The sequence below is a fragment of the Conger conger genome, chromosome 6 (genome assembly GCF_963514075.1).
Source record: "Conger conger chromosome 6, fConCon1.1, whole genome shotgun sequence".
NCBI classification, from domain to species: Eukaryota; Metazoa; Chordata; class Actinopteri; order Anguilliformes; family Congridae; genus Conger; species Conger conger.
Genome location: NC_083765.1, coordinates 44,762,167 through 44,787,281, shown reverse-complemented (window position 1 = coordinate 44,787,281; position 25,115 = coordinate 44,762,167). Strand labels below are relative to the sequence as shown.

The window sequence follows — 25,115 nt, the reverse complement described above, 5'->3', positions numbered from 1 at the left end:
ACGCCCCGGAGGAGCGGCCGTATGAAAACTTGTTTGCAGCGATCGCTGTTTTCCCCCCGCTGTGCGCGCTCCCATCATTCCTCTGAACAACATCTTTAAAAGAACGTGGTGGAGGAATAAAGCAAAACAAAACAAACAACAAAAAAACTACAAGCCAGATTTGCTCAGATCTCTAGTGTGTACAAAACTGATAGCATTTTAGTACAAGTAAAGCTAGTAACACAACCAATGATTGGTGCAAGCTCACCATGTTATTGGCTTTGCATGTGCTTAAAGATTTTATGCTTGCTCAAGGCCTCAGTAAGTCAGATCTTATATTTGTATTGAGTCAGTTTTCAGGAAGAATAACCAAAGGTAAATGAGCTCATCAGCAAAGGCAAAGTGATTTGTTGGTTGGACACTGGGGGCTGACTCGGGGTTGAAGGCGTGGGTCTTTTTTCGGGGGGGAATTGGCTTCCAGATAAATGAAGGCCTGATGTAGCCCCAGCAGCAGAGATGAGCAAAAGGTGATACAGTGCTACACACCGGAGACAAGGGTGCCGCCAGCAATGTGTGTGTGTGTGCGTGTGGGCGGGCTTGTGTCTGTGTGGGCTTGTGTTTGTGCGTATATATGTGCGTGTGTGGCCATGTGTTTGTGCACGTGTGTGTGTGTGTGGGCAGGCTTGTGTTTGTGTGTGTGTGCGTGTGTGTGTGTGGGCTTGTGTTTGTGCGTGTATATGTGAGTATGTGGTCGTGTGTTTGTGCACGTGTATGCGCGTGTGTGTGTGGGTTTTGAGTGCACTTGTGTACATGCTCCGGTATGTGTGATGTGTGTGCGTGTCTGAGAGAGTGTGTAAGGGGGGGAGGGGTTTCTCAGGTGGACTCATCCTAACCCCCATACCATGCTGTTAGCTGGAGTCCTGGAGAGCCTGACTGCTGGAGGCTGTTTGCTGCTCCTCAGAGAGAGAGAGAGAGAGAGAGGGTGAGGGAAGAGAGGGAGGGGGAGAGAGAGGGAAGAGAGGGAGGGGGAGAGGGAGGAGAGGGAGAGAGGGAGGGGAAGAGGGAGAGGGAGGAGAGGGAGAGAGAGGGAAGAGAGGGAGGGGGAGAGGGAGAGGGACGAGAGGGAGAGGGAGAAGAGGGAGAGAGAGGGAAGAGAGGGAGAGGGAGAGGGAGAGAGGGAATAGAGAGGGAGGAGAGACAGAGAGGGAGAGGGAGGAGAGGGAGAGGGAGAGAGGGAATAGAGAGGGAGGGAGACAGAGAGGGAGAGGGAGGAGAGGGCGAGAGACAGAGAGAGGAGGGAGAAAGGGAGAGGGAGGAGAGGGAGAGAGACAGAGAGAGGGAGGGAGAGAGGGAGGAGAGAAAGAGAGGGGGAGAGAGATGTTGCAGGGAGGTCTGGGATCTGAATGAAAGAGACAGGGAGAGGATGAAGGGATGCTGTGTTGTTTGCAAATGCGTAACGAGGATAGAGTGAGAGAGACAAAGAGAGAGAGAGGGGGTGGGGGGGTGATTGCAGAAGAGGAGAGAGGCCAAACAGGGACAAGGGGGAAAGAGAGAGAGAGAGAGATAGAGATAACCAACTAAGACAAGGGCAGGGGTATAGACCAATTGCCATGCCTCCATGCCCTGGCAATACTGAAATGATCACTTGGTTTCTCCCCTTCCTCCTCTCCCCGTGGGAGTGTGTTTGGAGCAGCTGGTCGGAGCTCTGTGGAAGGCAATACAGGAGGTACATTTGTCCACCAAATGAAGCTGCATTTGTTATGTATTTAAGGAAACGCTTTTTTGGCAGAGATAATCTGTGCTTTAATCGCAGTCTGGAGCCTCAGTCCCTTTCTCCTGTGAGCTGGAAGTATTTGGGATTAATGCTAAACCATGCCCCCCACCCACACATACCCACAGCAGCCACTTCAAGCTGGATTTTTATTTTTTATTTATCCCCCCTCCCCCTCTCAGATGGGAATACAGAAACTGAACAGATGAGTTTGCAAAGTCTTTTTCTTCCCTACAAGCTTAGGATAACCCAGTCAGTCGACAAATTTAAAGCCTCACTTTTCTGCTTTTAATGCTCCGTGGGGTGCGATTCAGTGCCTTTTTTCTGCCTCCTATGGAAAAAAAATATACATCAGAAGTACATGAAGCAGCGTCTGCAGACGCAGGTAATGTGTCTAACCCCTCCCTGCTGGGTTTCCCAGTCGTTCCCACACTCACGTCCTGCCCAAACCGAACACCGTGCAGGCTGAAAAGTGTGCGTGCAGCGCGTTTCTGGAGCCAGCGCGCTTCATGCTAATTAAAGAGAGGAGGGGAGGGCGCTGGGGACCTGTAATTGGGGGAGAAAAGCCGTCAGACTCTGGATTCATGACCCTGAAAGTGCTGATTACAGCTGCAGACCTGGCCTCTTTCTTGCCAGGCCCTGACTCCAGCTGTGGGTCTCTGTGAAGAACGTGTGTGTGCATGTGTGTGCATACGTGTGTGTGTGTGTGTGTGTGTTTGTGTGTGTGTGTGTGTGTCTGTTTGTGTGGTGAGTGTGTCTGTGTTTGTGTGTGTGTGTGTGTGTGTGTGTGCTTGTGTGTGCTTGTGTGTGGGTGTGTGTGAGTGTGTGTGTGTGTGTGTGTGTGTGTGTGTGTGTGTGTGTGTGTGTGTGTGGGTGCGTGTGAGTGTGTGTGTGTGTGCATGAGTGAGTGTGTGCATGGGCGGGCGGGCGTGTGTGTGAGTGTGTGTATGGGTGTGTGTTTGTGTGTCTCTATGTCTCTGTGTGTTTGTATGTCTCTATGTGTCTGTGTGTTTGTCCATGTACTTGTGTTTGTGTTTGTGTACATGTGCATGTTTGTGTGTGTGTTTGACAGTGAGAGGGGGTAAAATTCACGGCACCACTGGAATTTATATTGAGATGAGACTGCAGTAACCATCATTCGCCATGTGTTTGAAGTGTGCGCGTGTGTGTGCATGTGTGTGCGTGTGTATGTTTCAAGGCACAGGAATTTATATTGAGATGAGACCGCAGTAGCCATCATTAGTCATGTGTTTGAAGTGTGTGTCTGTGTGTGTGTGTGTGTGTATGGGTGTGTGTGTTTTCATTGCGTGTGGTTAGAGGTCATTTCATCCTTTGTCCCAAACTGTCTATTCACCCTCTGGACTGAGTCAGAGTTTTTTTTTTGCATTTAATTTTAGTAATGCACCTATTTTTGCATTTCTATTTAGTTTCCTGCATTATGCAACTCTTTTCAATTTACTTTGTTGCCATTTAGAAGTTATTTAGCAATTTCCCAAAGGTCAGATATTTTCACAAAGTCAACGAAGTTTTAATTTTGGTGTGCTCACTGGAGAGCACTGAATAAAATGGGGAATCGACATTCTAAAGCTGCAGTAATCCGCGCTAATGTAAATTAAGTTAATGAGGTGAAGACACTGAATGCTGTGTGTGTATGTGTGTGTGTGTGTGTATGTGTATGTGTGTGTGTGTGTGTGCACGTGTGGGCGGGCACGTGGCTGTGTGTGTTTGTGTGTGTGTGTGTCCGCGCTAATGTAAATTAAGTTAATGAGGTGAAGGCACTGAATGCTGGAACAGACCATGAGAGAGGGTCTGGAGGGGGAACCGTTGCATTGTGCTGGAATCTCTGTGGTGGATGCTGTGAAGAGCACTGTCGCTTAACAGAAAAAAGGTACGGAGTTTGAATCCCAACCAGAATTTGTACGCTCTCCCTGTATTCGTGTTGGTTTCCTCCGGCTTCTCTGCTTTCATCCCACAGGCCAAAGACATGCAGGTGAGGCTTTTTGGACTCTAAATTGCCCACAGGTGCAAGTGAATGATGTGTAATATCTGTGATAGATTGGCGATCTGTCCAGGGTGTGTGTCTCCCGCTGCATGCTGGGATAGGCTTTTCCCTTGCCACTGCTGCTCTAGCCCTGCTCATTGGAGTTCAGGCCAGAGCTTTCTGTGAAGCCTGTTGTGACAGTTGTTCTGCAAATGCGCTCAACAACTACATTTTGATGTGATTTTGTTGTCTTTGATAAGAGGCCATGGTTTGGGGCTGGCTGCTTGGTACAGTGATGTAAAACTCCACGCTGACTTCTGTTCCTGCTAATTACCCTCGCATAATTTGTCCAATTCGCATTCAGCAATTAGCACACAGGGCGCAGGCCCGGGGATGAGCTTTAATCTATCTTATCGCGCTGTCGGTAAATGCCAAACGGGGTAACGGACGGCCGGTGTTCGGGAAAGCAGCGAGAGCAATGCCAAGCCTGCCGTGCACAGCTCCTTGTGTGGGACAGTTCTGCTTGGGGGGTTCGTTTTGGAACGATGTCCCTAAAAATGGAAAAAGGCTTGCATACCTGTCACAAGTAAAAATACAGGTGCTAGGAGGAAAAAGACAAAACAAGATATAAAAAGATTGAACTCCAGCACACTCTATCTTGCACATTCTATTTAATTGAACAACAAAACATTTCGGAAAACAATCCTTGCTCGTTGTCTCAAGTCAAACGAGGACAGAAGCTGGTTTAATTTAACCGTCTCCGACATCAGGTGCACACAATCGGTTATCTAATGAACGAGGTGACGTGGGTTACCAAATCATCTCGCCCTCATCCCGAAATAGTCCCCAGACACTGTCGTCGGCAGAATATTCCGGAGACGATGCTCAGGGTATCTGTGAGGAGAAGGTTCTGGAATGCCAGCTCCCTCTCGGGGTGTCTGTGAGGAGAAGGTTCTGGAATGCCAGCTCCCTCTCGGGGTGTCTGTGAGCAGAAGGTTCTGGAATGCCAGCTCCCTCTTGGGGTGTCTGCGAGGAGAATGTTCTGGAATGCCAGCTCCCTCTCGGTGTGTCTGTGAGGAGAAGGTTCTGGAATGCCAGCTCCCTCTCGGGGTGTCTGTGAGAAGAAGGTTCTGGAATGCCAGCTCCCTCTCGGGGTGTCTGTGAGGAGAAGGTTCTGGAATGCCAGCTCCCTCTCAGGGTGTCTGTGAGGAGAAGGTTCTGGAATGCCAGCTCCCTCTCGGTGTGTCTGTGAGGAGAAGGTTCTGGAATGCCAGCTCCCTCTCGGGGTGTCTGTGAGGAGAAGGTTCTGGAATGCCAGCTCCCTCTCGGGGTGTCTGTGAGGAGAAGGTTCTGGAATGCCAGCTCCCTCTCGGGGTGTCTGTGAGGAGAAGGTTCTGGAATGCCAGCTCCCTCTCGGTGTGTCTGTGAGGAGAAGGTTCTGGAATGCCAGCTCCCTCTCGGGGTGTCTCTGAGGAGAAGGTTCTGGAATGCCAGCTCCCTCTCACGGTGTCTGTGAGGAGAAGGTTCTGGAATGCCAGCTCCCTCTCGGGGTGTCTGTGAGGGGAAGGTTCTGGAATGCCAGCTCCCTCTCGGTGTGTCTGTGAGGAGAAGGTTCTGGAATGCCAGTGCAGGTAGCAGCGGTAGCGGACAGACGCATTGCTGTGCTGTGCAGTGCCTTATATTGGGATCTTTTGTCTTGAGTGCTCCTCTCTGTTTTAGAGCAGATCCACCCTGTTGTGATGCCCTCAGGCTAAGCCCGGCTGTTTGATGGTATTTAGCGGGGCCGTGTGCAGTCTCTGGGTTCAGTCAGCAGGCCCTGCCAGCCCTGTTTGTGTGGTATTCCGGGTGCCCGGTCGGGAGCGGTGTTCCGGGGCGCTCCGTGTCCGGAATGGCAGCCTTCCCGCTGGCTGTGGATCTCAGCTGTGCAGAGGTAATCGTGGCTCTTGAGGAAATTCCTCTGCATGGAGCCACTTACCTGCTCTTTATAGCAGCTTTGGAGGAGGATTACCAGCAGGGATCTGGGGGGGAGCTGCACACCATGGGGAGATGATGCTGGGACCATCACACACACACACACACACATACCCACACAGAAACACACACACACACACACACCCACCCACACACATACACACACACACACGCACACACACGCATACCCACACACACGCACAGACACTCACATACAAATACCCACCCACACACACACACATACCCACACACACACACACACACCCACCCACCCACCCACACACATACACACACACACACGCACACACACGCATACCCACACACACGCACAGACACTCACATACAAATACCCACCCACACACACACACATACCCACACACACACACACACACCCACCCACCCACCCACACACACATACCCACCCACCCACCCACCCACACACACATACCCACCCACACACACACAAACACACACACACACACATATGCATACCCACCCACACACACACATACACATACCCACCCCCACACACACACATGCACACACACACATTCACATACACATACCCACTCCCACACACACATGCACACACACAAGCATACACACACGCACACCCAGACAAACACACGCACACATCAGAAACACAGACTGCTGTGTAATGAAAAGCCCTTAAATGTCATCTCATGTCACACGCTTGCTGGCCATCAACAGGGATCAACAGGGGGCAGCATAACCTGTGTATGTGGGGTGTTCAGTGAGAGGATCCCTGTGATGTACAGTATGCCTGCATATGCAAGACATCCTGCACCTGTCTGTGAGGGACCTGCCAGATGGACTGTGGAGTGATGAAGGCTGCATTTTTCATTGGTCTACAGCTGTAGCCTTGAGCAAGGTACTCTTCACGAATCGATGAATGCCTCATACGCCAAATGAATTGAAATCTCTTCATTTTAATTCATCCCCAAATTGGAAACTTGGAAACAAATAATTGTGTGATGATACATTCTTGTCCCTGGACATTTTGAGTCAGTACACGGGGAACCATTCAGTCTGCGGTTTTTGTGCTCTCCAAAGGATCTGACCAATCAGAACAGTCTCAGGCCTTCACCGTTCACTCATTGGGCTTACTTCTGACCACAGACGTGACCAATCAAAACAGTGTGTGACCTTCACCGTTGAGTCTGTGTGACTGAGCGTCAGACAGAGACAGACAGTGAAAGTGACCAGACCACATTTCCCCTTTTCATTAGCCCATCCGGTCATGCGAGACTGTCTCAGTACAATCAAGTCTTAATAACACACCCACACACCCACCCCCATATTTCTTTTCCATCTGCTCTCTACACAGGTGTGAATCGCAGCCTGGTGACTTCAGGAAGTTCATTAGTATTCTACTGACTGATGCGCTTCTCTCATTATCTGTCATTTCCGTGATTATGGCATTCCGTAACAAGCTAATTAGCCCGCGCATTGTGAAATCACGACGGCACTTAAAAATTCCCGAAGCTGAAAGAGACGTAACGTTTCCGGAGAGATTTCGCCCTGCCTCCTTGAAGCGCTTGGTCCATGGCTTCCTTTCAACGTCGACGTCCCTTGGTTTGCGAGCCTTTTGGTGTTACCCGCGTGCAGTTGTAGCTACATCTAATTTCTGCGTCTGTGAGGTGAAAATGAAACTTCTTTACTGCTTTAAAATGTGAAACCCATCATTTCGGTTGTCTCCAGTTGCGAACCCTTAACAAAACAACTGATTGTTTGTGAAATTACATTTCAAAGGCATGGATTGCTCACGGCAACTTCTACTGAAGACTGATTAAAGTTTATTTTGTTTCTTGACGCAAGGTTGAGAAACTGAAAGCGGTGTCAACTATTGTGTTTTTTTTCCCCTTCTTCTTCAGTTTGACTTCAAAGCCACAGTGCTAATCCTGTTTTTGCTGAATCTGCTGCTACGCGTTTAAAATTCTGTTAATAATCCTGTTTATAAGCTTTCTTACTCCCTGTTTGTTTATTGTGGTCTGAGAGATACACAGGAGGGAGTTTTTCCCTCAGGGAGATGCTTCAGGGAGATGCTTCAGGGCGATCATAACTGTCCTGGCTTCCATACCTTTTTGTTTTTCATTCAAAATGTTCACACACACACACACACACACACACTATGCACACACAAACACACAGACACACACACACAGGCATATGCCTACACATACACTGCACGTGCACATACACACTCATGCACGTGACCACAGAGAAACACACACCTGCAGGCAGGCAGGCATGCATGCACACACACAGACACGCACACACACACGCATGCATGCAAAAACGCAGACACACACAAACACACACACACACAAACATGTGTAATCTTCAAATCAATACGCTATAACCACAAACTTAGAGAACGATGATGTACTTAAATATGCAGTAAATACAAATTTGCAAAATTCACGGATTCTTTGCAGATTATGGTAATTTAAACGTTTTCTTCAGTTCTTGTTTGACCTGGAAGGAAAAAGGAAGGAAAGCCTGTCAGCTTTGCTTTGCTTTGTTAAGCTTCAGCTGCGTTCAATACGAAGAGAATAAACACACTTTGACAGTGGAAGTTTCTAGTCTGCTTAACAAATACATGTTTTCCATTAGTCATCCCCGTTCTCATTGGCAGTGTGGAAATAGTCCCTCTTAGCTGGAGATTTGTAACTAACGTTAGACCATCTGCCTTTCTCTCGCTAATGATCTCTGAGTATTAACCCAGCCACCTGTTTATTAGACCACTTGCCTATCTCATCTCTGATTGCATCTCTCCACATTTCTACACTACATTAACCTTTATAGCTTTCTGCCTGTTTTTGAAATACCCCAATTTTACATCCACCATTAAAATACAAAATATACAGAGGGCACGCATGTTGTAGTTGTAGTCTGGCTGTCCAGAGCCGTGTCATGTGACCTGCTGCCCCGTCTCCTCCACGCCATGTCGTTTCCTGCTTTTCCCACACAGCCGGGCTGGCTGAGACCATGACTCGCCAGGCCCATGTAATGTTACCCGCGGCTAAGCTCCGAGGCGACGAAAAGACGGGCAGATGTTCCGGCTCGTCCCGCGGGGTACGTGTCCGGGGGGGTGGTCTGGGTAATTCGCCGCCAGTGAAATCGCTAAAGGGGAAATGGATTCCGACGAGCGTCAGCAAGCCCACTTCATTTCCCGGAGGAAAATGTGCGTGCTACTGATGAAGTAAGTTGAGCGTATCTTCTGTCTTTGCGGTGGTGTGCAGATCCACCACGCTGCCGCGGCGCGAACGGGGAGTTATCAGCCCTGTTCGGGTATGCGTGTCCACCAATTAACATCCCCACCGGCTTGGGAAGTCGGATAAAGGTGCTCTCCGAAGAGAGAGCTTTCGACAAACACTTCACTCTGTCAATGTTTGTGGCTTGGCTTCTCACACCAGAGAATGAGAAGCCAACTGTGATTTATTCTTTTTTCTTTTGTTAACACGGCTTTCATGCTCTGTCTCTCGCTCTCTCGCTCTCGCGCCACCCAAGGACATCTCCCGCCGCATGAAAAAAACCCCAACTAAAAACAAAGCCGCTCTCGGATGGAATAAATGATCAGCTTGCGTGACGCAGAGAGATGGGTTCATCAACAGGCTATGGTTGATGGCATCCACTGCCCCAGGCTGCACTCTTAAGGCCCCCCCCCCAAGCGAATGCAAAAAATCTCACTCCAGTCAGCTGACCAATACATGCTTTTATCTCATCATGCCTGGACAATTGTAACTCGCTTTTTACCTGCCTCAGCAAATCATATCTGGACCGGCTACAACTGGCCCAAAATGCTGCTGCCAGGCTGCTGACCAGGTCCAGGAGGTCATGTCATAGCACTCCTATCTTGGTCTCCTTACACTGGCTACCTGTCAAGTTCAGGATCCAGTTCAAGGTTCTTGTGATCACATATAGAGCCCTCCCTGGTCCGGCTCCTGCTGACCTTCGTGATCTCCTCCACTAGGCTCAAAACTAAAGGTGACCGAGCTTTCAAATTGGTGGCTCCTAAATTGTGGAAACTCTTCCACCGGACTTAAGAGCTGTGGCGTCTGTGGAAAATTTAAAAAAGCAGCTAAAGTCTCATCTCTTCAGACAGGCGTTTCTCTAGCCGTTTTTGTGACTTCTGTGACCCATTTATTTCATGTCCTGTTATTTGTGATTTGTTGGTTTTATTGACTGTTTTTTTTTGTTTTTGTTTTTGATCCTGTGAAGCACTTTGTGACTCTGTCTGTGGAAGGTGCTATATAAATAAAATGTACCTACTTTCTTACTTACTTACCAACGTTGGTTGGCAAGGCAACCCTAACTTAAAATCAGTGCTGTGTCATAATGGTATTCTTCCTAGTGATGCACTTCATAGCACAGGTCAGGGTTCTCCTGGCACTGGATGTTTGTTTTAAAGCGGGGAGATAAATGCTGGCGATGCAGCATGTACAGAAGGATGTTCGTGTGGCTGACTAGATATACTCTCAATAATTTCAGTTATATTTTTTTATTGCCACCGACATTTCAGGAGCAATACAGTCTTTCAAAGACAAAAGTAACTGGAAAATGTTCATAATTAATATCGCGTATGTTCACATAACATTTAAAAGCATAATGAAGTAGGCGGGCAAGGGGATGATTGTAACATTGGGCTAGTTGTAACACCATCAATTTGACCAGGGATGGTGATGAGTTGTGGCAACGGGACCACTATTGTTCAGACCTATTAACTATTCCCCTGAGCTCAAATTAAACTTTTGATGACTCTGTGGGAGGAATTGGGTGTTTTCAACCAAAAGGACTGATTTTGAGGTGCAGAAATGCTCATTTTCGTCATGCCTGTTTTTTGTTTAGCAGTCACAATATTTTAGGTAGAACGGTTTAACTTCCGTGGCAGTAATAAGCGCTTTGTGATGTGCTACATGTGATGCTTCAATGCTGCATGTGATGCTTCAAACACACATGCCAAAATGGCTGGCTATGTAATGGCTGTCTGGGTTGGGGATGGTTTTAACGTGTATTTCCATCAAAACTGATGGTTTTTTCCATTTACTTATTTTTCAGTATGCCTAGACAGTGGGTAAGAAATACAGACAGAGGTGTCCCAGTAGACACACTATAGCACTCTTGTAGTCAGCCTGATATATTCACTCACTCACACACACACAGACACACACACACGCACACGCATACTCACACAGGTGCACACACATGCACATTCACACACTGTTACTTACAGTACATTGGTTTGGAAATAAAGCAATTTTACCTTGTAAGACTAAAAAATATAATTTATTTTATTTGTAAAGTATAATGTTAAAAACGGACATTATAAAAAAGAGAAATGTTAGTTATCTAAGTGAGAGACAATAAAGGTATTTATTGTTCATTTGTTCTATTCAAAAGAATGTAATTTAGGCCTATTCAGATTTTTAATTATAGTTCTAATGTAAATTTCATAACACGGGTCTGATTTAAGGTAGTTTTTCTGTTCCTGTTACATCCATCCCCAGCTAGTGTTACAACTCACCATGGTTTTGGGGTAGGTTGTAACAATGGAACTCTTTGTATTTAACATTAACTCTCACATTCTGTGATATTGTAGTAGAGGTCTAAATGAGCAGTATGTATAGCAGACAAACATAGTTATCTTATATCAGGGGTGCACAACTCCAGTCCTGGTGTTTGTACCAACCAGTAACCAGTATCAATAAACTTGGCAGACCTGATTTACTCCTGTACTTGCAAACAGTCAAATCTTTAGGATACACTTGCAGTCAAATCAAATGTCAGATACGGTTGAGTTAATTTAATAATTAAGAGCAGAAGTTGTCACAAAATCCTGAAACGTGTCGGCCCTTGCTGTGCCCCACTGGCTTATATCAAAATTTCAGACATCTAGCATAAACACTCATACGTGTTACAATCCTCCCTGGTCTCCCCGAGAATTTCTTTAATTACTTCTGCTTTGGATGTCTGCTACTTCAGATAAGTAGCCTATATATTTTCACCTATGTTGAGTGAAGTGAAAGAATGTTGTTTTTTAATTAGAATTTTATTTTTAATAGATATTATACCTCCCCACTATGATAATTAAGTGTGTTGTTCACTGTTCGATCCATGCATGGTGTTGAATATTAAAACAATTCTGCTGTCTGTAAGAATGATCTTTTGGCTTGTTTTCTCCAAGCTCATCTTCCCAGAAAATGGATGCGTATACATATCTTCAAGTGACACTTGCATTTAAAGAAAAAGCACATTGTTAACTCTTGGTGTGCATGTTCTAACATAACTATTATGTGGTTAACATTTATATTACTTCAGATGATTCTTATGTTTTAATTATGAGATCATATTTATATGTTCATAATTTGTACGACTGAATGTCACATTCAGGGGGCATAATTTAACAGCTGGAGTCGAACAAATAATTAACGAATGTATTGGTTATGTAATTTGTTATGATGGACATTGAGAGCCTGTTCATTAACATTTTTATTGTAGGCAACATGAGGCGGGTCGTGTGCTAACTCCATTTAAGGCACTGCTGTCTGGGAGCTGTTTCAGTTTTAAAACAGTGAGCAGCATTTACACTCAGAGTGGTCTTGGCAGTCGCTCCAGCAAGAAAGCGAGATTCAGAAATATCCTCTCTGATGCTGAGTGCACGATGCCTGGCTGTTACACTGAATTTAGGCTGCGGCGTGTTACACGCATCCATTTGAAAGAAGTAGCTTAACACATTTAAATGTAGGTTTTGTAGGCCTAGGTGCTCGAGACAGAACTCGACTCCGGCTCAGATGGAAAACGCTAATATGAAATAACTTGCAGAGCACTGCCATCAAAAGGCCATTGCGGCTTAACTGTGTAGGAGGGTTGGCAACAGACCAATTTTAGTCTGGAATTGGAGTTTGGCCCTCCAGGCCTCGGAGATGTTTGCTTGTAGTGCAAAACATTAGCTTGCGAGAACCGAAGCGTTGCAGTCGTTTCCATGAAGACTGTTGGCATCACTGACGGTCGAAAAATAAACTTTGTTGCCTACAACATTGAAAGCATCGGTCACCAACGTTAGATGTTTTTCAAATTGATTTGATTGTTCTGATGAAACATATTGTTTGTGCAATTTATCGAGCTTGCCAACTTTTGATGTAAATAGCTATCTGGCTGAACTTTATGGCTCGTATTACGACTACTACTGCTGCTACTGCTACTACTGCTGCTGCTATTACTACTAATACTAATACTACCACTACTACTACTGCTGCTGCTGCTGCTACTACTACTACTACTACTACTACTACTACTACTACTAATCATAATAATAATAATAATAAGAAGAAGAAGAAGAAGAAGAAGAAGAAGAAGAAGAATCCTTATAATCATGATGCTGCTGCTACTATTACCAGTACTACTACTACTACTTATACTAGTACTCCCACCTCTACTACTTCTGCTACTACTCCTACTACTGCTGCTACTACTGCTACTACTGCTGCTACTACTACTACTACTGCTACTACTACTCCTACTACTCCTACTACTGCTGCTACTACTGCTACTACTGCTACTACTACTGCTACTACTACTACTACTGCTACTACTACTGCTACTACTACTACTACTGCTACTACTACTACTGCTACTACTGCTACTGCTACTGCTACTACTACTACTATTACTACTACTACTGCTACTACTACTGCTACTACTACTCCTACTACTGCTGCTACTACTGCTACTACTACTGCTACTAGTACTGCTACTACTACTACTGCTACTACTACTGCTGCTACTACTGCTACTACTACTGCTACTAGTACTGCTACTACTACTGCTACTACTACTCCTACTACTGCTGCTGCTACTACTACTGCTGCTACTGCTACTACTGCTGCTGCTATTACTACTAATACTAATACTACCACTACTACTACTGCTGCTGCTGCTGCTACTACTACTACTACTACTACTACTACTACTACTACTACTAATCATAATAATAATAATAATAATAATAATAAGAAGAAGAAGAAGAAGAAGAAGAAGAAGAAGAAGAATCCTTATAATCATGATGCTGCTGCTACTATTACCAGTACTACTACTACTACTTATACTAGTACTCCCACCTCTACTACTTCTGCTACTACTCCTACTACTGCTGCTACTACTGCTACTACTGCTGCTACTACTACTACTACTGCTACTACTACTCCTACTACTCCTACTACTGCTGCTACTACTGCTACTACTGCTACTACTACTGCTACTACTACTGCTACTACTACTACTACTGCTACTACTACTGCTACTACTACTACTACTGCTACTACTACTACTGCTACTACTGCTACTGCTACTACTACTACTATTACTACTACTACTGCTACTACTACTGCTACTACTACTCCTACTACTGCTGCTACTACTGCTACTACTACTGCTACTAGTACTGCTACTACTACTACTGCTACTACTACTGCTGCTACTACTGCTACTACTACTGCTACTGCTGCTACTACTACTGCTACTACTACTCCTACTACTGCTGCTGCTACTGCTGCTGCTACTGCTGCTACTACTACTGCTGCTTCTACTACTCCTTGTAATCATGATTATCATGATGATTATCAGCACCATAATTATCATCATACTTTTTTTCAATTAAACAGATTTCTAATGTTCCCCTCTGGCCTGCCCTGGTTTCCAGTGGAGACAGAGATAAAACACTCTGCCCTCAGTGCCGTTAATCAGAAAAACAAGCTCGGCGGAAGATGGAAGGAAGGGGGAAAAAGCAGCAGCTCGGTTTTCAGAATTGGACTGGGAAAAGCCGAATACAGCCGGGACCGGAGGGTTTCAAAGGAGTTTCAGAAAATAATAGTGTGCAGAAGGAAGAACTGGAAGCCTCAGTGCTTTCACTGCCCTAATCTTTCTTTCATTTGGTCTGGGAATTTGTTTTACAATCTTCCCATCTCCCCTATCCCTGGCAAAGCCCTCTTTATCTTGTGCCGTGCGTAGAGATATCTGTGTTCAGAAGGAATGGCATTGAGGGCTAGCTTTCAGTTTGGAGTGGCTACTGTCAGTACAGTATTGTACAGCAAAGGTTTCAGGGTTATCTACAGTAGTATAATACCGTGAAACACAAGGAAAGTGCTTATCTGGCCATGATGTAGCGTGCATTATTATTATTATTTATTTTTATTCTTATTATTATTGAATAGCCCTCTAGCCTCACAGCAAGAAGTTCATGGTGCTTTAAAAAAGAAACACTTGGTATTTTTGGATTGTAGGATATGACAATGTTTGTAAAACATGCCCAAATTGAATGGCATTTTTGAAAATTGTGAAGTGAATTATTGTAAGTTTATGTTATGTGAAGGATGGTGAAGATAGCATGGTATAGCATGGTAAAGTGCTGCTTTATCTACTGGGGAAAACAATCTTCAAAAAGTGTGTGCTTGTGTCAGCCTCTACCCCAGAATTACTGCTCTTGATTGTTTCTGAACACAGCATACCTCTGCTCCACATTATTAATGACTCTCATATTTCATTAGCAGTTGTTGCTATGCAACACCACGTACAAGTCACATTCTTTCGGATCAATACCAGCTGAATATTTCACTAAAGAACTTTCCTGCAAATCGTTGTGGATTCGCCTGCTACTGTCTTGAAACTCTAACATCCTGGTGGCACAAGCAGCTCCCAGACCGCGACACTAAGCGCTGTGTGGCACAGGACCCAGAAGCACTTTTTTAGTGGAAGCAGCTTGAACAGGGAGGTCGGCGGAGGTAAGCAAAGGTGAGTAATTGCGAACCTTCCGAGGAAGATTATCAGCAGCCAAGCCGGTGACACAGAAACGGCCATCTGGGATGAAGCAGCCCCATCAGCTAATTTGCTAGTGCGGAACAGGCAGAGAGGGCACACGGGGTGGGGGGGGTGATGTCGCCTACGGAAGCCCGGGAGGGACTCACTTCGTAAGCCATTTTGTGATGCTTTGACATGGCTTATTGGAGATACCTGTATCACGGTGTTTTAAAATCTGCCACACAGCAACCTTTGCAGTATTGTGGGTGACATTGGCTCAGGCGGTAAAAGCAGTCGTCTGGCAGTCGGAGGTTTGGCGATTCGATCCCACCCTGGGTGTGTCGAAGTGTCCCTAAGCAAGACACCCAACTCCCAAATTCTCCTGACGAGCTGGTTAGTCCATTGCATGGCAGCCAATCACGGTTGGTGTATGAATGGGCGAATGAGAAGCATCAATTGTACAGCGCTTTGGATAAATGTGCTATATAAATGCCAACCATTTACCATTTAAAACAACCGCAACAGTGCTCATGCGAGCCCAAACAATGTACCTGATTCAGATTTAAAAATTACAGTTAAAAGTTCACTCTTTGAAAAAGGGTTCTTTGGCTTGATTCCATAGAGGAACCCTTGTTAGGTCTTTATGGAACCCTGTATCAAAGCTGGGAAATATGAAAGCTCTCAGACAAATAACTATTTTGCCCAACAAGGCTTTAGCTAAATAGGGTTCTTCAATGGAATCACATGGTTCCTTCTGGAACTATTTTTCTTCAGAGAGGTGACTGTAAGTGTTGGTTTTATACTGAATGCATTATTTTGTGTATTGTGAATGTGAATTTCCATATTTATTATAATGTGAGAGACACCATAGAGATGGCCTGGGATTTATCCCGACCTTGTTTAGATAGTTTTTCAAAATACTTTTAAGCACCAGGGAAATTGTAGATTATTAACAATTTAAAGAAGCGACATCTATTTTCCCTAGTGTTGAAATCAAAATTCTTTTTCATGTGCATTTTTGGTTGGTAACAAGTTCCGTGTAAAATTCTCCGGGGGTGTTTTCACATTTTGTCTGCCATCTGCAGACTTGAAGTGTCTGAAATACATGCTTGAGGTCTGTTTTATCTATCTGAAAATAATCAAAGAAGATTTGAAGTGTTGTACCTAAAAATCATTCATGAAAAACAATTTTGAAAACAAACAATAAAGTAATATTACTGCTGCCTGGTAGTGAAGCCATTACATCTGATCATCTGGAGGTCAGACCTGGGTCAAATACCGTAATTGTTTTTGATTCAAATATTTTTTTATTTTTTTCTCGATTGATCTTGCCTGAAAAAATTTAGCCAACCAAGATGACCAGAAGGTAGCATCATATTTTTTTGAGAGTATTTCAACACACCAGTCAAGTTCATTAAAAGGTAGTTTTATTGGTTTTTAAATTTCTTTACATTTTAAAATTCTTTTAAAAAAAAAAACACAGTCAAGTTCAGTAAGGTTGTTTTATTGGTTGTTATAACTTCTTCCAAGTTCAGTAAAGCGTAGAAAAGCATTTGAACTCCAGTACGTGTTTGACCCCGGTCTGACCGACAGGCCATCAGATGCAGAAGCACTGAGATCCCATACAGGTCATGTGACCGTGTACAATCCAGAAGCCATGTTTATTGTGACTTTAGGAGATCAGTGGCTTGGAAAGGGACCGGAGGTTGTGACGCTGGCGGCGAGAGGGTCCATCTGGGATAGGGGCACTCAGTCGGGGCAAAGAACAGAATACCCATAAGGCCATGCTTCAACAGTCACGGCCATTGTCTCATTTCCAGCAGTGCAGATGACACATCTCGGACGAGACACTTTGCCTAATTAAAATTTGGAGGCAGAAATGTGATGTTAGAGAAGTCATTGTAAGTTTATGAAAGTAGCAATTTGGAAAGAGCCACGCGTCCCCCCTTTGTGGTCCTTTGAGGGAGTATTTAATTTCCTGCGGTCTGTTGCTGGTGGCTCACTGAATGCGTGGCCGGGCGGCTGACTGCACACTAATTCCGGTTTTCTTTTGCCTGAAAGGAGCCGGGCCCTGATAATTAGTGTGCAGCGCCGAAAACGAAAGCTGTCCAACGGCACAAATCATGAATCATGTTCTCTCTGTCAGCAGAAGCGAGAGGGGAGAGAGCGTCTGATCGGACTGCCAGAAATCCGCTGGCTAACCGCACCGGGTGCAGTGCGGCTACGAGCCGACAGGAATTTAATCTAGTCACAAAAGCCAAGGGCCTGCACGCGTGTCAGAGTCCCTCTGGAGTGCACCGATGATGAGCCAATGGCAGCCTTGAGTCCCCCCCCCTCGCCGTTTTTACACTACTAGCAGAGAGACGCAAGTCTTTTTGGGAAACCTGTCGATGTTCCGTGGTGTCATGTGAAAGCATTTTATTTGTTATTCTGTCCCAGTCAGATCAGGGCCCTCCTGTGGTTAGGATGACATATCATTTATTCGCCCTGTAGTGGAGTCGCTATTATTTTCACCTGTGAATGTTTTTAAGGGCCAGTCCTTCCTATTTCAAATGTTAAACCAGTAACATTTACCGCCCTACAGAGGGAGAACAATAAATACGTATGATAATATAGCATCATAACACGAGATAATATGATGGAAACTGTTGGGGACAAAGTCCCCTGCTTAAACTCAGGCAAGAAAATAAACAAATGCATAACCAAAAGGGCTAAAATATTTATGATTTCTGGAAATTTGCGATATTTGCGGGGGTGGGGGTGAGGTTGTAGAATACTCACAGGATGCATGTATAATACCCTGTAGAATAACGGGGTGATATTTACTAAGTATGTCATGTAAATACTCCCTGTGCAGATGGGATCTTGTCTTACTCCTGCCTTGAAAAAAAATAATCTTGTGGCCAATTAATTTGGGATTTGTTCCAGCGAGGCGGGTCTGGAGCCGCTGACGGAGGAAGCTGACTGCGGTGCTATGCGCGTACACTGGGTTTACAACGCCTTTCAGGTCGTCCTCCAATAGAACTTTGTTTTCATATGTTTTATAGACGAGTGCCATTTCCCCGTTTGCTGATCCCTTCACTTGCCCTGCGCCACGTATTCTCCCGCTCCGCTGATGGGGTCTTATTGTTGCTCTGTTTCCATAACAACCCCTGGGACATTCCTCTGTCTGAAGCATTACATTAAATCGGTTTGCCTGCACTACGGGCATTTGTCTCATTACGTGCCCTCCTCCATTTTCTTTTTCCCTCCGCGTCTGCTTCTTTATGCCTTGAGTCCGTCTTCCCGCCGAAGAGTGCTGAGTGTCGGTGTGACTGTGATTTCTCTATGACACCCCCTTTCATGCACACCTGAGGAGAGGGAGAGAGAGAGTGAGAGAGAGGGAGAGAGAGACAGAGAGAGAGAGGGACAGAAAGAGATGAGTGTCCTTGATTTTGATTTAACCATAATTGAAGGGCATAAGAAAAAAGTGCTTTTAAAAAGTCTACTTCACATGTCAATCATTTGCTCGGGAAATGAAATGAAATGAAAACGACTCTCATTCATTCAGTAGGAGGTAGAGGTTCATCTGCGGAATGGCTGGTATTAAAATCATAGGCAACTAGAGAATAATAAAAATGTCACAGCTAGAGATGCGCTTGATTTTAACTTTGTTCAAAAATACAAATGTATTTCTTTCTTTTTTTTACCTCCGCAGACACTTAAAAAAGGCAAATTTTCACTGATTTTGAACTACCCATAAATAAAGCCCGACAAATTGGATACAGAGTTCAGCAATGTTGATCACATTGAGTGAAGATGTACCTGATTGACTCAAAACTTTCACCACGGGAAGAAAACAACTTCAGCTTGAAGCCCTTTTGGATTCCCATCACATTTATATGCACAACAGAACCTTTAAGGTGCAAGTACTGGAAACACTGGAAGTGAATGCAATGCGAGCGCATTACATACAGTGCGGACATCCAAAACTTTTTCAGGAATGATTTATTCAGCGATGTGGGTCAGTGCCCTGAAAGCTGAGAGGGTGTATGATTTTTTCATGCAGAAATGTGTGTATGATGCGCTTTATGGTGCAATAAGAGGGGACGAGGAGCCTGCTGATGTTTTATTGCTCTGAGCTTAAGGAAGAGGGGATGAGGATAAAGCGCTATAGCTAGCCGCGGACCAGTCTCCTGAAGGCTCGCAGTGCAAACTCGCTGTGTGCGAGTTGGCTGATTTAATAAATTTAGGATTTGTGATGAGTACAAATTCTGTGGGCAGTGCCGCCTGTATCACTAGGGGGTCGGATAAATAAGTTATGGCAAAGCAGAAAGGCAAGTTAGATAAAATAAAACACGTCTAATCTTGATGTCCAGTCTCTTCAAACATTAAACATGAAGAGAGAGAGAGATTTGTACATATTTATTGATTTACTGTTGTTATCCATCCATCCATCCATTATCTGAACCCGCTTATCCTGATCAGGGTCGCAGGGGGGCTGGAGCCTATCCCAGCATACATTGGGCGAAAGGCAGGAATACACCCTGGACAGGTCGCCAGTCCATCGCAGGGCACACGCACCATTCACTCACACCTACGGGCAATTTAGACTCTCCAATCAGCCTAACCTGCATGTCTTTGGACTGTGGGAGGAAACCGGAGTACCCGGAGGAAACCCACGCAGACACGGGGAGAACATGCAAACTCCGCACAGAGAGGCCCCGGCCGACGGGGATTCAAACCCAGGACCTCCTTGCTGTGAGGCGGCAGTGCTACCCACTGCACCATCCGTGCCGCCTACTGTTGTTATTGTTATATATATTGTTACATTCGTCATTATTATTATTCTTGTCTTCTTAATTGATGGATGTATGCTTTGTAATAATTACATTTATATTTCATACAAATAAAGCAACTTAGATTTGTACCTGAGAGAGATGTGAGAGAGATTGTGAGCTGGGGGGGGGGAAAGAGAGAGCGAAAGAGAGAGTGAGAGAGAGGGAGTGTGACAGTGAGACAGATAGAGAGCGAGAGAGAATGAGCAAGGGACATATATATAGAGAGAGAGTGATCGAGAGAGTGAGCGAGCGAGAGAGAGAGTGAGAGAGTGAGAGAGTGACAGGGAGAGAGAGAGAGATAGAGAGGGAGAGGGAGAATGAGAGAATGAGTGAGAGATTGAGAGAGAGAGAGTGAGAGAAAAATGGAACAACCAGGTCCTGTCAGGCTAGGCTCCTGCAATAAAGCGCACATACCCAAGTCTGACAAGCAGTGAGACAGGAGAGCTTTAAGCTGACATTAAAAGCACTGAGAGAAAGCATATTAAAGGTTGTGGGGTGAAGAGATTTGACTGTGGGTACGGTTTTAAGAATTAATATACGTATGTTCTTATTGGGGTTTTGTGTCCCTGGCAACAAGCTCAGGTTCTCTGTTTGTCCGCCTTGCTGTGCGGAAGGGTCCCGAAAATATATCGTGCACTGTGTCTGATCATGCTAGGACTGCACTGACCTGAGACCTGCCCGATGCCTTTTAAAGACACATATTTTTAAACAATACTCCTGCATTTCATTTTATGTATTTTTTTAATTTTATTGAACTAGTTCTTATATTGCCTTTGCAAATTTGACACTCATTTGAAATGTATCTTTGTTTTAAACAGTAGTAGTAGTTTTAAATTGTAATAGTGGTAGTAGTAGCATTAGTAGTAGTAATAATAATGTTACTACTACTACTACTACTACTCCTACTACCACTACTAATAGAAATAATGTTTTTAAAATAATAATAGCTACATATGCAATATATATATATTGTCATTATTTATTTATTTAAAAATAATAAGTAATTTGTTATTTCACTGCTTTTATTCAGTGTGACTTACAGTTGATTAGACTAAGCAGGTGACAATTCCCGCTGGAGCAATGTAGGGGTTAAGGGCCTTGCTCAAGGGCCCAACAGCTGTGCAGATCTTATCTTCGCTACACCAGGGCTTGAACCAACGACCTTCCGGGTCCCAGTCATGTACCTCCAGTTGCATAAGTAAACTAAACTATAAAAGAAAAACAGAACAGTCGCTCTTCTCTGTCAGTCATAGGATGCAGCTGTGTTCAAAACAGCTTACTTCCATGCTATTGAGTATACAGTGCAAGTAGTAGGCACATGAGCTGTTTTTCTGGCTGAGGCACTGTCAGATTTAGGGATGTAGCGCTGAATTAAATGCACAGAAATTCAACAGGATGGTTCAAGAACCAAATATAAAACATTCACAGGCTGTCTAACAATGTCTACGTGTTTGCAACGCTCGGTCATGTCTCTGTTGTGTTTACAGTGTGGGAGGCGAGAGAGAGAGAGAGAGAGAGAGAGAGAGAGAGAGAGAGAGAGAGAGAGAGAGAGTGAGAGCATGTGGGTGAGGTTGGTGTTGTGTGTGTGTGAGTGTGTGTGTGAGAGAAAGAGAGAGAGAGAGAGAGAGAGAGAGCATGTGGGTGAGGTTGGTGTTGTGTGTGTGTGTGTGTGAGAGAGAGAGAGCCCGTGTGTGTGTGTGTGTGTGTGTGTGTGAGAGAGAGCCTGTGTGTGTGTGTGTGTGTGAGAGAGAGAGAGCCTATGTGAGTGAGGTTGGTGTGGTGTGTGTATGTGTGTGTGTGTGTGAGTGTGTGTGTGTGAGAGAGCCCATGTGAGTGAGGTTGGTGTGTGTGTGTGTGTGTGTGAGAGAGAGAGAGAGAGAGAGAGAGAGAGAGAGAGGGAGAGAGGGGGGGAATCAAAGCAACAGTGTTAATTCAGGCTGTGATATGAGGAAGGTGAGATGTGAGAAACGGCTATGATAACGCTGCTGAATATTCTCCTGAGACCTGGCTGAAAAAACAAAAACCTTCAAGAGTTTCAGTGTTTTAAATGTCTTGGGTGACAGAGACAGTGATGTGACAGTGAAAATATTCTAAAAAATATTTATTTTATTTTCATTGAATGTCCCTCGCTGCATAGGTTTCTAGGTCTTGCTGTCAACCATGCTACTCGACCTATGACCTTGGCTTTAACCTTTAACCTTTGCCCTTATGACATGCAGCAGGTTAGCAGGCACTGAAGGGCATATCTCCTATTGCAATATATTTTCTATATTCAACTTGTAGTGGGGAGTTAGAAGTGTGTGTGCGTACATGCGTGTATGTGTGTGTGTGTGCATGTGCATATGCATGCGTGTGTGCGGAGCCCACCTCTTTGCCCTGATCTCAAGCCAAGCCTGTTAGTGTAGTGTGCTTCAAAACAGCGGCAGAAATCTTTGGGTCAGTGGTCTCAGTATGCTGGTTTTTATTCAGATCTCGATTATATAATTAGTAACCTTTTATAATTTATTTATTAGTTATTTCCTGTAGGGTTGTTGGTTTGCACATAATGTTTACAAAGTGAAATGTGTTATTTTTGTTGATTAAATAGCAACTGTTGCTTTTATATTTTGTGCTTTAATGCAGTTCAATGCATATGCCTGAATGCGTAATTACAATCAATCAAGGCCTCATTAATGGGTGGACTGAAAAACTGCATACGCACAGCCTCTCAAACGCACCGTGTTTGAGAATACTACATATAGCGGAGTAGTGTACCCACAATCTTTAACCATTGTGTTGTCTTAAGGGTAAAAAATGACCAACCGCTATGACAGCAGAAGACAATACCCTACAGGGGCGGCCTGTAGCGTAGTGGTTAAGGTAAATGCCTGGGACACGCAAGGTCAGTGGTTCTAATCCCGGTCAGTGTAGCAATAAGATCCGCACAGCCGTTGGGCCCTTGCGCAAAGCCCTTAACCCCACATTGCTCCAGGAGAGGATTGTCCCCTGCTTAGTCTAATCAACTGTACGTCACTCTGGAGCGTCTGCCAAATGCCAATAATGTAATGTACCTAATGTAAATGATCTTTTTTCGACTTGAAATTTGTGATGAGTGACAGGTTGTTTCTTCATGCAAAATAGATTTGAAAAATATAAATTCAATTAAGCTGCTTTATTTTAGGGGTTTAGTGAAGGCAGGTCATTTCTGACCCTTAGGACAAGGGGAGTATACAGAGTGTTAAGACTACACAATGTTTAAGGGGGTACAAACTGAGACAAAATGTGGAGTTTTTTTCCACTTGCCTTTTTGTATTGTATTATGTATCGATCCGGATAGTTTAGCTGAGATTTAACCAATTTTATAGATATCCGTTGCAGCTATGACACAATACACCTCAACAGACCTGTAGCCTTTGTGGCAGAAATGCACCAACAGTGTACATTTGAAAAACTCAATGATGCCCTTTCCTAATATAATGCCACAGTGACTCACAAACAACCCCAGAGCTTAGTTTTTGTACAGTTTCACAGCTTTTTGTACAAAACTACTTCCTACAAAGTATGCCAATTGTATATATCCTCCCAAAATCTCAACTAACGCAGGCCAGTAGTCAGGGATGCAGTGTCAACATTGTTGTTAAAACGTTGTTTCAGTGAAAAGCTAGGGATGGGTAGATGTTCTTTGTGTCAGGATGAGCTGCTGCAGACATCTAGAAAACCTATCTGGATAGAGAGTATTCTGAGTATGTGGAAGCATTTTTGGGTGCATTGCCTGTAACAGGGCATTGATTTGATGCTCCAGAGCACGGATCAGTAACTTGCGCTCCTTGAGGGCCGAGGACTGCCGGATTTCAACACTGGGAAAAGAAAACCAGGGCTGGATTTGGATTTGATGGTGGCCAGGGTTGATGATCCCAACCTCTAGGGCAGTGGTCACCAATCCTGGTCCTGGAGACCTACCATCATGTAGGTTTTCATTTCAACCCTAATTCGGCACTCCTGACTCTACTAATTCAACGCAGATGTCAAGCTCTTGAATGAGGTGTGCTTTATTAGGGTTGAAGTGAAAACTTACAGGACGTTAGATCAACAGGAATAGGGTGGATGATCCCTCCTCTTGGGTATTGAATGCAGACCTTCTCTTCCACTGCCCTCCACAGGCTCTGACTGGTACCTGGTTCGGGTGGAGCTGACCGTCACCGACGTAAACGACAATGCCCCGGAATGGACCATGCTGCCCTTCCCCTACCTGGCTGTGGTGTCCCCTGAGTCCCTGCCCGGGTCCCTGGTCTACAAGCTCCACGCCCATGACGGGGACGAGGGTGGCAACGGGGAGGTGGAGTACTTCCTGTCTGATGGTATGCACTTCCTGTTTGGCTCCTGTTCCATCCGGGTTTATCGCCTGTGGTTCTTTGAGGACCGCAAGGCAGCTGCTGCCTCTAAAGCCTGATTTATACTTCTGCGGCAAGGCTACGCGGAGGCTATGGCATTATTTTAGTGTGTTAAACAATTAAAATGTTGTTTATAAAGTATAACTAAAACAAAATGTCAAGCTCGTTGTGTACTTGCTCTTGTGGAGAAGCTCTTTTACAGTTCTTTGTAAAATCCGTCTCTGTTTTCAGCCGCCATTAATTTAACGGTAGTAAGATCCATACGGTTAATTGCAAATGATTATGGGATATAATGACAACGAAAACTAGCGTTTTGGCGGTGTAATTGCAGGGCGACGCAGCCACCCCAATGCACAAGTATAAATGCTCTCAATGGAGGGTACTTGCGTAGGCTACGGTATAGCCTC

General features: G+C 44.8%; 1 protein-coding gene across 1 annotated transcript in view; it reads left to right on the top strand.

Moving 5' to 3' along the window:
* The window catches only part of LOC133131148 (neural-cadherin-like), a 205,514-nt gene that overhangs the window by 31,297 nt on the left and 149,102 nt on the right, over window positions 1-25,115 (top strand). The window contains exon 2 of the mRNA XM_061246326.1: window positions 24,478-24,675. Within this exon, the coding sequence (XP_061102310.1) occupies window positions 24,478-24,675 (198 nt within the window). The remainder of the gene's footprint in view (window positions 1-24,477; window positions 24,676-25,115) is intronic.